This window comes from Mus musculus, chromosome 6 (genome assembly GCF_000001635.26).
Source record: "Mus musculus strain C57BL/6J chromosome 6, GRCm38.p6 C57BL/6J".
NCBI lineage: Eukaryota > Metazoa > Chordata > Mammalia > Rodentia > Muridae > Mus > Mus musculus.
In genome coordinates, this window is record NC_000072.6 from 83,385,597 (window position 1) to 83,399,508 (window position 13,912).

General features: G+C 45.4%; 1 protein-coding gene across 7 annotated transcripts in view; it reads right to left on the reverse strand.

Moving 5' to 3' along the window:
* Nucleotides 1-13,912, reverse strand: part of Tet3 (tet methylcytosine dioxygenase 3) — a 94,836-nt gene that overhangs the window by 23,224 nt on the left and 57,700 nt on the right. For all 7 annotated transcript variants that reach the window (XM_006505776.4, XM_006505775.4, XM_030255245.1 and 4 more), the window contains one exon: nucleotides 389-479. In XM_006505776.4, coding sequence (XP_006505839.1) covers nucleotides 389-479 — 91 coding nt within the window. The remainder of the gene's footprint in view (nucleotides 1-388; nucleotides 480-13,912) is intronic.

Here is a 13,912-nt window from a genome sequence, read left to right on the forward strand (position 1 = left end):
TGTGTACCCTGACCCCCAAATACCCAGAGTCTTTCAGAACTTCCTGGATAAATGTGCAACATCGTCTTATATAGGAAATCAGGACAGAGTCCACGTATGGAGTAATTTGGGAGGGGGTGAAGAAACAAGGGAGCATGCCAAGCAACACTGTAGGAAAGCTATCCAAGAAAACCAGGCTGTGGGAACTCAAGACAACCACACAGCAGGGTTTCTTCAATAAAGCCTCTTTAGGAACAAGAGACAGGGTGGGGCAGACAGAAGGCAGACCTACAGATGGAATGAAACCCAGGACAGGGAGGAAAATTCCCAAACGGAACCTCTGGACAGGTGCTTAGCATTCACATTCCACCGACACACCCCGTGCTCCCTGGACGTCAGCGTCACTCACCGATCCTCCATGAGTTCCCGGATAGAAGCTACTGTGGGGCCAGATCCCAGGTGAGTGTAATATGGGCCTTCATCTTTCTCCACTATTTGTTCTGCAGAAATACCAAGAGCAAGTATTATTTGGAGACAATTAGGCAACACTAATTCAGAAAGGCAAACCTCTAAGAAGGAGTTAATAAGTATGTTGCAAATAGCTTATAAACATGTAAAAACTGTATTCCATCCCTATCAGGAAATGCACAATACAATTAAACTCACAATAAAATATATCCCCCAGATGAGAACATTTAGGAATCTGATAAAATTAAGTGTTGTCAAGCCTGTTGCCTAACCATTTGGACTTCAGCTCACTGTCAGCCAATAAAGCTAAAAAGAGTTAGCAAGCTGCCCCAGAAACACCCAAGAAAGGAATCAGCTCCATGGTTCACAGCAGCATCCCTCCAAACACAGCTATCCATCAACAGACACAGATAAGTTAAACATGGTGCATCCAGTCCACCCAAAGACCACCATAAGGAGTATGGCCGTAAGGAATAAATTCTTTGTTGCAGTGCTGTGGGTTGGATGCAAGACCTTAAGCATGCTGTACAAAATGCTACCACAGGCATGGGAGCTTTGCTTAAGGTAACAAAGGTTTGGAAAAAGACAGTGGTGATGGCAGAATAATATACCACATGTAGTCAATGACCCAAATGGCCTGTGTGTTTATAAACAAGTAAGTGACAACTTTGTGTTAAATATATTTTACCATGGCTAAAAAAAAAAAAAAAAAAAAAAAAAATCGAACAGGGCTGGTGATTTGGTTCTGTGGGTAAAGGGGCTTGTCACGCAAGCCTAGAGGCTAGAGTTCATCCCTGAGACCCACATGGTGGAAAGAATCGACTCTCCCAAGTTCTGGCCTCTGCAACCACACATTCCTCATCATAAAATATAACATTTAAAAATAAATAGAAACAAAGTACTGATACATGCTGACATTCGTGAGGCCTAAAAACACTAAGTGAATGGAGCCAGAAAGGCCCCACAGTGTATGGTTCCATTCCTGCAAATCTCCCGGAGCAGATACATCTGTAACAAGGAAGAGTGGTGGCTAACTGGTGTGGCGTTTCATTTGGGGGCAGTGGAAGCATCGATGAATGAGACAAGAGCAGACTGTGCGGTGCGGGAGAACTCCCCGCTCCCGTTGAAATAGCTAATATCATGCTATGTGAGCTCTATGTGCTCAAAGACCTATTGACTTGTGTACCCTTTTAAATGAGCTTAAATGGAAACAAAGGGAAAGAGTCAGACAGATTCCAAGAGCAGTAATCACTTCGGCCAAGATCCCGCAAGGCAGTCAGGCTGGAACTGTGAGCCACACAGACTTAGGTTGGTTAACTTTGGCTTCTGTCAAGGGAGACAGCTATAAGGAACAGAAGGAGGAAACTGATGGAAACCACTGAGGAAGGTTTAGGAGTCTATGTGAGCAGTGTACCAACATTAATCTTTCAGTTTTAAATGTATGTAATTACATAAGCCAATTAACATGACAGCATGTCAAAATGCACGGGATTAATAATTACCAATGAGTAATTACAAAAAAATACAAGTTTGTTGTCTTTTAAACAAGAACCTGGGGGCAGTGAGATCGCTCAGTGGGTAAAGGCCACCAAGTCTGATGACCTGAGACTGATCTCTGGAATCCATGCAGTAGAAAGAGGAAGGAATCAGCTCCTGCAAACTGCCCCCTGACCCCCAAATACACACATCAAAGTTGATGGTAAAACGTGTTGCTATCTGATTCCATAAGAAATTCTGGTCACACACAACAAAACAGGTATGAAAGGATTCTCATAATATTATTAGCAATAGTTAAAACTGGGGGCAACATGCAAACTTAGAAAGACTGTGCCCAACAGTGTAAGCTGAAGTCTACACCCCCCGAGTGATGGCGGTTTCCACTGAAGTGAGCCTTGGGGCTGGAGAGATGGCTCAGCAGTTAAGATCACTTATATAGAGGGCCAGCATTCAGTTGCTAACGCCCATCCATACTGAGCAGAACTGCTGCCTATAACCCATGGGTTATCTACACACATGTATGTTCTTGTGTTCTCATTCTCTCTCTCCCTTCTCCTCTCAAGCTGCACAACACTTACAGGAGACACAGGATCTGGGAAGATGGCTCAGTGGGAAAAGTATTTGGCTGTGCAAACATAAGGCATGAGCTCAGATCCCCAGCAACCATGAAAGAGTTGACCATGGCAACTTTTGTCTATAAACACAATTTAGAGAGGTGGGACACTGTGTGTGTGTGTCTGTGTGTGTAGAAAAATAGGTGGATCCTTTGAGCTCATTAACCACCCAAGCCTAGCTAAACTGATGAGCTCCAGGTTCAGTGAAAGACCTTGTCTTAAAAAAAATAAGGTAGAGACGACCAGATGTTACCAGATGTGGATGTCGGGTCTCTACACACAAGCAAGCACATCTACATCTACATACCACAGAGACAGGAATATTCTCCTTGCCCATGCTCTGGACCAAGTAAAGACACATCAGGGAAGAGCCTACATCCCAGCTAGAAAGGGAGCCCTCAGCTCTTGGGAGGCAGAGGCAGGCGGATTTCTGAGTTCGAGGCCAGCCTGGTCTACAGAGTGAGTTCCAGGACAGCCAGGGCTACACAGAGAACCCCTGTCTTGAAAAACTACCACCACCACCAACAACAACAAAAATAAAGAAAGAAAGAAAAGGAAAGGAAAAAGAAAAAGAAAAAGAAAAAGAAAAAGAGAGCCATCACCAGTTACAGGATCTTTGAACATATCAACCCTAGAATTTTCAGCTGTTGAACTGTGAGAATGTCCAGTGTGTGGTTATTTATAACAGCACACACTGACCACACATACTCATGATCCAGCAACAGTGGAATGGATAAATAAAATGTAGTACTCACAGACTGAGCACCTACACAGTACTATAGCCTACCACCTAATGAGAGAGAGAGAGGGAGAGGGAGAGGGAGAGGGAGGGAGAGGGAGAGGGAGGGGGAGGGGGGAGAAAGAGGGGGAGGGAGGAGAAAGAGGGGAGGGGGAGGGAGGGGGAGGGGGAGAGGGAGGGAGAGGGAGGGGGAGAGGAAGAGGTGTATAATGTAAAAAAAAGATGTTTTAAGATTCTAGGGGCTGAAGAGGTGTCTCAGCAGTTAAAAGCACTTGTTGCTTTTACTGAGGACTTGGGTTATGTTCCCAACATACACATGGGGAAGCTTATAAACATCTGTAACTCTGGTTCCAGGATATCTCATGTTCTCTTCTGGCTTCCACAGGCACCAAACATGCATGTAGTATATACAGACATACATGTAGGCAAACATTCATGCATGTAAAATAAATATAAGTCCATATTCATTTTGTATAGAAGATTATGCCCTGTTTTATGGTAGATACAAGACACAATACGTGGTTACTCCCTTTTAAAAGGCAGATGCTCCTGCTGGTCAGACAATTGACCCACACAATCTCCCTTCATGGCATTTCACACCAGGAAAGGATGAAATTTTCAATGCTTGATTTTGGAACAACCAGGTAGAATCATTTGATTCATAGTTAAAAACTTAAAGCCACCCCCTCAAGTCCCCCTATAAAATTAGAGTTGAAGACAGCTCAGCATTTAAGAGCACTTGCTGCTCTTCCAGAGGACCAGCACCCTTGTCAGGCAGTTTATAACTGCCTGTAACTCCAGCTCCTCTGAGGAGCGCGCACGCGCACACACACACACACACACACACACACACACACACACACTACAAATAAACTTAAATTACACACATGCCAGAAAAAACAAACAAGATTATTCAAGTAACCACGGAGTAGGGAACATCTCAAACCATGACATAAAACCCAGTAGACCCTAATAAATTTAAGCAAAGGGAACCTCACAGGAATCACACTCAGAAGTCAACCTAAAGAAGAACATCACACAGGGAGAACTATCTAGAACACACTTAAGTATCAAGCCCTTCTGAAGCGCAGAAAGGGCAGTAACCAAAGAGGAAAAGAAGCGGAGGAACGATTCCCGGGAATTACAAGTGGCTTGGACATGGGTAAAGCCGTTCCTCTCCTCCTCCGTGGGTCACACTTTGTCAGGGCCTCTGCTAGGCAGTCTACTGGAGAAGGCACAGGAAACAAGCAGGGCAGAGAACCATGCAGCCCATGCTGAAATAAGATGTGCACATTGGTCTGACCCAGCAATTTTAGAATTTTAAAGACTTTATGTTTAGGAATTTGGTTGTATTTGTGTGACTGCATGCATTTGTAATCTCGGCACTCAAGAGGATGAGAAAAATGTTTTGTGAGTTTGAGGCCAGCTTGGGCTACATACATAGCAAGTTCTAGGCCATCCTGGGCTACACAGAATTGTCTCAACAGAAGGTCAGGGGTTGGGGTAGGAAAAGAGAGGGGAATGGGGGGGGATGGAACACAAACGTTCATGGTATTGTTGATAATGGGAAATTATCAGAGGTAGCCTCCAGCCCCACCATGAAGAACTGGACATTAATGAACCCTAGGCTGGAATGTTAAGCACCTGGACGTAGATTTATGTACAGAAAATTACTTCCAGGCATGGGGGGGGCATATTTCCAATATTATACATAATATGCACATCTGTACATACATAAACATAAGGTATTCATGGGTCATTACCAATGCTAGTAACACACTTATAGCAAGCTTAAGCCGAGTTCAGTCTCATCCCCATTCTTGTTTTAAAGAGCTGTTAGCTATGTTCATGTACAGCTTAGCAGATGCTCCTGACCGCTCTCTGGCATCGATCAGGAGAACAGTTGTCTCTCCTCAAACCATGTCTCCTGTATCCTAAGGCATCTTTTCTATAGCACCAGCATTATTCCCCCAACAGAAGTCTGCTTGTGGTGCTTTCCTGCTGAGGACTCTCCACAGAAGGTAGAACGTGACTTTAACACGCTGTCCACAGCACCTCCACACATACCATCTCAGCATAATCCCGCTCCACCGCACAGCACCACCACAGCCAGGCCCCTGAGTCCTTAAATGTCTTCTCATGAACACAGTGCCGTCCTTTCTTTCTCTTTTATATTACAAGCATACATAGGGGTGCACTCACTCATCTACATGTTCATGTGTGGAAGCCATGCATCAATACTGGGTGTCTTATGCGCCTGCTCACACATGTGCAGATACATGGATGTGTAAGAGACTGAGGTGGACAACAGCATCTTTCTTGATCTACCTCTACCTTATTCATTACCAAAATCTTGAACTTGAACCCACACTTGGCCAATCTAGCCTTGCTCCAGGATCCCTGGTCACCCTTCAGAACGTTGGAATTACAGATGGACTGCCGTGTCCATCTGGTATTTTTATGGGTTCTGGGGACCCAAATTCCAGTCCTTGTTTAAGAGAGCACTTTACTCGCTGAGCCACATCCTCACCAGCCCCCCTAACCCAGACTTTTTGTTTGTTTGGTTTTTTGAGACAGGGTTTCTCTGTATAGCCTTAGTTGCTCTGGAACTCTAGACCAGGCTGGCCTTGAACTCAGATCTGCCTGTTTCTACCTCCCAAGTGCTAGGATTAAAGGCACGCACCACCACCCAGCTCTCCATCTTTTGAGACATAATCTCACTGAGCATGGAGCTCACCATTTTGGCTGACTGGCTGGCCAGTGAGCTCTTGGGTCACCTGTCTCCTTCACCCCAGCACTGGAGCTATAGATTTTCATGTGGGTCCTGGGGACCTCAATGTAGGCCCTCAGGCTACTCTCCACGCCATCACCTCAGCTGGCTATGTGTCTGCTAAGGCCTTACTGGGTTTTCCCAGAGCACCCTGCACACATCAGGTTCTCAACAAGAGGATCCATTTTATTCTGTAACTGTTACTGGTACACAGAAGGACAAACATGAGTCTTGTGGACAGGAACCCGGGCAACAAGGATGGTTGTTTCCCACCTCTCTAATCCCTATGCCTGTGTGGGTAAAAAAAAAAAAAAAAAGGCTCAGCCCAGTGTTTTGGTACATAACATGAACTCAATAGGCCGCTATTGTTCAGGCTCCGTCAACAACTGTGAGGCTTTGAGCGAGTTACACAACCTTCATAAGCCTCAGAGCAATTAAATGATAGTTATACATTTATACATTACAGAACAGACGAGGATTAGATGAGCTATCATATGTCAAGGTCTCAGCATTTTATGAATGGTTTCAACCAGTTTAAAAATGACTTACTCCAAATATACCCTATTTTGAACCATACAAAACCAGAAGATGACAGACAGAGGGTGCAAGGGAGAGGCTGGGAGAGCGCAGCCTGGAAAATGTGGGGGTCGGAGTCAGTGGTCTGACTGTTCTTTATAGGTTCTAGTAGACAGCTACAGCACGGTACACAGAAAACAGAATGTGTGAACATGCCAGAACTTCTGGGCTTTGCTCCAGCTTCTGCTATGTAGAGAAAATTCAAAGTAATGAACAGGGTCTTGCAAGGCAACCGAACACCAGGGTAGCTTTGGTGGCTACCTTTTGCCCCAAGTCAGGAAACTTCAACTCACAGTTTGTGGACGAGAAAGGAGACATTCAAGGTGCAGCTAAAAAGTTAGGCCCAACAGTTCTGTCCCAAGCCAAGCCAATTTAGAAACCGGCTGGGCAGGTTTCTCTGCTGCCGAACACAGGGAAGACACCCCGAATACCAAGAAAAACCAAAGCCACTTGAAGCAGTTGACAACACAGCCCAGGTGTGTTCTTAAAGCCACCATTTCTCTTAAGTGTGCCTCCCTTCCTGAATATGTTTTCATATGGAGGCGAAGAACAGTCTTTGAAAATGCTCTATGAAGACATCTGACCCAGCATGCATGTTTACCTATGAAGCTTGTGTGTCCACACATAAACCCCAACAGCGCCTATTTCTTGTTCTGTAAATATCTCACTTTACAGCTTTTGTTTTAAATTTTTATTGTGTGTGCACACGTATGTGCCATAACACGTGTGTTGAGGTGGGAGGGCAACTGTATGGAGTCTGCTCTCTCCCTACCTTTACACGGGTTCTGGTGGTCAAGCCTGGGTTGACAGACATGCACTGAGTCACTTCACTGGTCCAACTTTTGCTTTACATAGTCATCAGTAGATATGACACTTTTATAGGTTCCTGGGTTAGGCGTTAACATTAGTAGTATTAAGAGATACAACTATAAATATCAAAGTTTTGTAAAATTCCTATCCTTAATTTGAATTGTAAATGTTTAATGTGTTGCTTGGCCTTTCAACACCTGGAGACCTACTCACCTGAGATAACGAACTTACAATGAGAAATGGTTTGCTCTAGCTCTTGGTGTTGAAAGATTTTGCCCATGGTCACTTGGCCCTGATGTTTGGGTCTGTGGTAGCACAGAATATCACAGTAGGAATGCAGGGCACAGGAGGTCTGGTCTCCTTAAGGCAGCTGGGAAGCAGAGAGGAGGAAGGAGATGCATCCTGCAGAGATGCTAAGTAGGAAGGTAAGCAACTTGAAAAAGCTTCAGGAAGTCCCTAAAACTGACCAGATTCACTAGGCCCCTCCAGGCCAGAGTAAGCAATAAGAGCCAGGGCTGAGCCACAAAGAAGACTCTGAGACCAGAACAGCTGCCTGGAAGAAGCAGGAACCAGCCAAGCTGCCTGGAAGAGGTTTAGACAAGAGTCACCCAGCTTTGGTGAGCTGTCACCATGTGGGGGTGGGTCTTGGATGCAGATGTCAGTATAAGTTCTGTTTCTGTAAGTAACCCTTTACCCAAACCCCTGTAAGGAACTCCAATAAAAATCATTGCTTCACTAAGTTAGATTTCGGTGGTATCCACACTTTGGTTTTCTTGAGATCCCTATTTGGGTTGAGTAGACAAGTGTGTTCAATTCTCTCCATGAGACGTTTCTTCACACAAGTGCATAATCCCAGTCACCTAACCTCCTTCCATTAGGGCCCACCTCCTAGTGGTCCCACTTTCTCCCAGTAGTGCCACAGGCTAGGAACCCAGCCTTCCACTCATAGGCCCTTGAAGGGCAGTCAAGAGCCAAACTATGGAAATTACTATGAACTTAGTATCTATTCATCTATTCACCAAAACAGCATAAAAGCTTCAACCATCTAGGAGTCATGAACACTCCCCACTCTCTATTCCGACTTTAAAGAGTAAGTGCTCTTAACTGCACCAAAGGGCCAGGCAGGCTCAGAGAAGGGTTCAGTTCAAGATCTAAGGCCAAAAAGAGTACAACACGCACTTCCAACATCTTATATAAAAAGCAAACAAGTACAAATAGCACGCCTAGGGGTAAGCACTGGTGGGACATGTCCAAGGGCCATAGGAGCTGGCCAGAAGGAAGGAGTTTCCAACCAGTCAACCCTGGGAGAAGCTGAATGAAGAGAAGGTAACTGTAGCAAACACACATTAAGTGTAAACACTGGAAGAGAACGCTCTCTTGATGAAACAATGACCCAGGAATGCAGAGAGATGTTTCCTTGTACAAAGTCTGCCTGCACCATAAAAAGGGGAAACTGCTTTGCAAACCCTGGGAACACCTTTGTATCATTGAAATCGAGCTTGTAGAAAAAGCTTTTAGACTTGTTTAAATAGACCCATCCACCAGGATATACATAGACAACAATAAAAATAATAGCTAAACAAATAGACCACCACTTCTCACAACCACGCACACTGTGTCCACTTGTATGCTGCAGATGTCTCTGAAAAATGATTGTGTGTGTGTGGGGGGGGGATGTGAGTGCAAGTACCCAAAGAGGCCCCTGGAGCTAGAGTTACAGGCAGTTGTGACTACCTCCATCATGGGTGCTGGAATGCAAATGCAGGTCCTCTGGAAGAACAGTAAATGCTCTTAACTGCATACAGAGTAACTTGGTTCAATACTGAGCCATAGCACACACTTTTTTTTTTTTTTTTTTTTGGTTTTTCGAGACAGGGTTTCTCTGTGTAGCCCTGGCTGTCCTGGCACTCACTTTGTAGACCAGGCTGGCCTCGAACTCAGAAATCCGCCTGCCTCTACCTCCCGAGTGCTGGGATTAAAGGAGTGAGCCACCACGCCCGGCGGATAGCACACTCTTTTTAAGGATACTTTAATTGTACAGAATGATGTCTGTCAGAGGGTGGAGGGTGTAGAAGGTGGGAAGTTGCAAGTTTGACTACGTTAGATATCTTATGTAAGTGGGATCATGGAGTATACATTATTCTGTGGCTGGACTATTTCACCTAGAGAGAATGCTTTCTAAACCTGTTAACATTCATAAAAATGCCAGGAATTAAACAGGAGAGACTGAGAGAATGACAAAAATCCCAGTTCTGTCATCACAATGGAAACTTAATCCAAGGGTGGATCTGGCAATCCCAAGGATGATTGTTGGATGCAGAAGGGACAAAGTAACTCTACAATAGCAATGTCCGATCTCGCCGCCTTAACCTGGGTGTTACCAGGGCATCACTAACACAGGGAACGAAACCTGGAGGGGGGGTGGGGTGGGGGAGTTTCAATATAGGCTAAACAAGTATTTAGATCTAACTTTCAGTCCAAGGAAACACAAGTATCCAGAAACACGTAACCCACCCGGACTGCAGATGTGACAAGCTAGCCCTGATTTTTTGACAGGACACTCAGATTTGCCTGCCCCGCCAAGTGCCACCTGCAGAATTACACAGCACTGCAGCTAGGATTACAGTACCTTGCAAGAGCTGCAGCTGGAGCTCTCTCTGCAGGCAATGCTGTGCCTCTGGGCCAGGGAGGGGACACCACTCTGCAAGGCTGAGATAGGCTACATGTACTGTGCATCAGCAATCAACACCCGTGCTTCCCACAGCAAGCTGAGCGTAATGAACAGCCTTCTTGGTGCTAACACTAGGAACCTGAAAGTCATTAGGGGAGCGGAGCCTATTTATAACATACATTTGGTTTTCTGACATTCGGCTTGTCATGTATATTCTCGTTTTTATATTTCCTATTTTTGCCACCACACCACCCCTAACAGTACCGCGGCAGTTAGGGAGGAGGGATTAGTGCGTCTGGAGTTTCTTCCATCTCCTTCACCATCTGCTTTTGGGAGGTGTCCTTGTGGGTGTGCTTCCCTCTCTGCACTGGACTTAACGTCAGCAGGCAGTGGCAGTGCACGCCTTTGACCCCAGCGTTCAGGAAGCAGAGGCAGGCAGATCTCCGAATTCCAGGCCAGTCTGGTCTATATAGTGGATTCCAGGCTAGCCAGGGATATGTTAGACCCTGCCAGGAAGTGAGGAAGAAAGGAAAGAGGAAGAAAAAAATAACATATACCTAACATAATAAATCATTAAACATGCCTAATAAATTCATTTCAAATATGAATACCTTTTGTGTTTTATTTATTCTGACATTCTGTTCTTTGAGGCCGAGTTTTGTGTAGACTAAATTGTCCTCCGTCTCCATCTGTGGTCAAGGTTGACCTTGAACTTATATTTCTGCTTCTGCCTCCCAGGTGCTGGATTACAAGCTCGCACTACCATGCTCGAGGCTTTTGTTTAGCAGAACCATCACCTGGTCTATACATCTGAATGCACTTATTGCCTGCCCCTCCTCAGCACAACTTCTCCGTCTATCGTCACTGTGGACAGTCCCTGAAAGTCGGCCTTCCTGCACGTGGGACATGTCTTAGTGAGTCCTTTACTTGAGTAAAAGGTGGTTTAACCATTTATCTCAGTCACTCAATATTTCAACACTCCGAGAGCTGCAACAGATATAGCCAACATAAAAACCTTTACTAACCAGTGAGAGAAATATAGGTCAATTGACTAACATGGGCCTTTTACCAAAGAGGGTATATGGAAAAATGCTCAACATCATTGGCCACTGAGGAGGTGTGCATAAAGGCACAGTGAGAGTCTCTCACATACCACAGTGGCAAAGACTGGCATGGCTTGCTGGGAGGGATGCCAAGTCAAGCTGGTATCAGTTTACGTCATTACACCCACTCTGGTTACCCTGAGTCCTAGGAATAAATTCAGAGATCTGCCTGCCTCTGCTTCCTGAGTGTTGCTGGGGTTAAAGGCCTGTGACCAATGTCCTGCCCTGCATCCTTACAGTAGAGCGAGTGAGGGAGTGAGTGAGCAGGACTCCCATTTTTGCATATGCCTCTGTGAGGCACCCACACCACAGGGGCTCTTTCGTATCTCCCAGTTTGGGTTTGTGCCCCCTGCACACCTGTTTTGGCGTTTTATTCCGAGATGAGTCTTGCAAAATCGTGTGGGCTGGTCTTGATCTCCCTCTAATCAGATCTTGAACTTTTGCTCTTCATACCCCAGGCACCGGAGGAGTTAGGATTATAGGTGGATGTCACCGGCCTCAGTGTTAAGTAATCTTTGATGGGGGAAACAGCCCCAAAGCGGCTCACTTGCAGCTTCTAAACTTTTGCAATGGACACTGTGGAGTGAATACTTCTCTGCTGTAAGCTGTACTGTGTGGCTGGGGCTTAGCAGGATCCGTGATTGTCAGCAGTATTATATATGCTCTGACAATCTAAAAAAAATCTTCAAATCAAGAGGGGCAAAGGAGCCCTCTTTCTTATTAAAACCACAGTTCTAGGCTCATTTGCCCGAAACAGATTATTACCCTTGTTTACTTAGCCACTGCTTAAATATCTTCCCCTAGATAACTAAGACAGAGAAGACAGCTCAGTGGGCTGGCGGGGACAGGAGTGGCACAGGAGTTTCACCTCCAGGTGTATGTTTGATGGAGTAATGTCTCCAGTTCTCTACCTTTGTGTGTTGAGGGTTGGGTTAGAAGCTCTGGCTGATGGGGACAGACTCTGGGTACTTCGTTATTTCAGTTTTTAAAAGCCTCACATTGCGTAGGACTTTCGTCTGGAGTTTCAGTGAATATTATTCTCTACACAATGCCCTCAGTTTGACACCGCTGGGTCTTACCTACAGCGCTGGCTTCTGGTGTCTGGTTTCCCTTGTTGCCAGCCAACCAGAGCTGAAAGCTTACTCGACCAAATGCTGGGGTGTGAAGTCCTTCAAGTGAGCGCCCCACTTTGCCCACACACGTCTTCTCCATAGGTGGTCTCCAGTTTCTAAGTTGTGGGGTTCCAGAGGCCCCAGGACTGTTTCCCCAACACCCAGTGCTGTGCCCCCTCCTGCTGTTCTTTGAGCATGCTGCTATGCTGGCAGACAAGCCCTGGCACTTGTGGCTTAAGATCAAGGCTAGCCCTGTGTTCTCCTCCTATTGTATTCCTTTGGGCTCCTCTCATCGAGTTTCAGGAAAGGAATATTTTGCTGGATATTAGGTCACAATTTTTTCCCTTTCAGTCCCATGTGATATTTCTTTCTTCTCCATTAAAGAGAAATAATTCTTCTTAAAGAAAAATCTGCCTTCTCACTTCACATTGGACAATGAAACAATAAGAAAAGTGAGGTTGCTTTCTTTCTTTCTTTCTTTCTTTCTTTCTTTCTTTCTTTTTCTTTCTTTCTTTCTTTTCTTTCTGAAATATGAGTTCCTTCCTCTGGGAGAGAGCTGAGGTGAACAGCATACTATTTTCCAGAGATTGCCTCCTCCACGGCTCAGGTATTTTCCTTAACCCTACGCACTTCATCTAGTGCTCTACTGACAGAAAGAAGGCTCTGCTCCACTCCCACCGTCCTGGGGGAGAAACAAGATGTAGTTTTCTGTCAGTAGCAACAGGCAAATGAAGCTGTTCATAGTGAAAGAGGGACCCTCAGTTCCTGGATGACTTCGCCTCGACCCCTCCCTCTCTATACACACACTATGGAAAGCAAGCGGAGAGCTGCCTGAGCCTGACAACAGGAGTTAGAGCCCCAAGACCCACAAGGTAGAAAGAGAAGCAAGCACCCTAAGTTGTCCTTTGACCTCCACATGCGCACACTCACACACAAACACAACTGTAACAGACACTAGGGCCTCCACTTTCCCAGTGGGGAAAGCTAAAAGTAGAATGCACATGGGAAAAGCTAAAAGCAGAATGCACACCGGGGACACTGAGCACTGCCTTCCTGACACTGGTACACAGAGACCAGGCACAGCCAACACCCAGATCACACCAGGTTTTATCTGCACCATTACCTCTTCCCTAGAAACCCTATGTAAGGCCTTCATTTTTTAATGTAATGTTATACAGCCAATGAGAGCCTCTAGCACAATACTTCCTGGGAGCTGTAAGTCCACAGTAGAAGGCAGGACCTGCCCTGGATCGGGATCACTGGATGAAATTCTTAAACACAATCAGGTGACCTGCGGCATACAGTCTATATTACTGGCCATAGATCTAAATATCTTTATAGAACAGGCCCATTAGGTGACCACAAAGATGGAAAGTGAAGAGGTTATACTTAATGCCAACCACACACCTCTGATAAGATGAAATACAGAGGTGGAATAGGGGTTGACTAGTTAACCCAAAAATACGTATGGTACCTGCCAGCCTAGGATGCTTCAGAACTACAAGAGACAATCCTGTTATCAAGAGATACAGGGTTTAACTGTGAAGATAATAAGCACACATCGCAGCCAGGG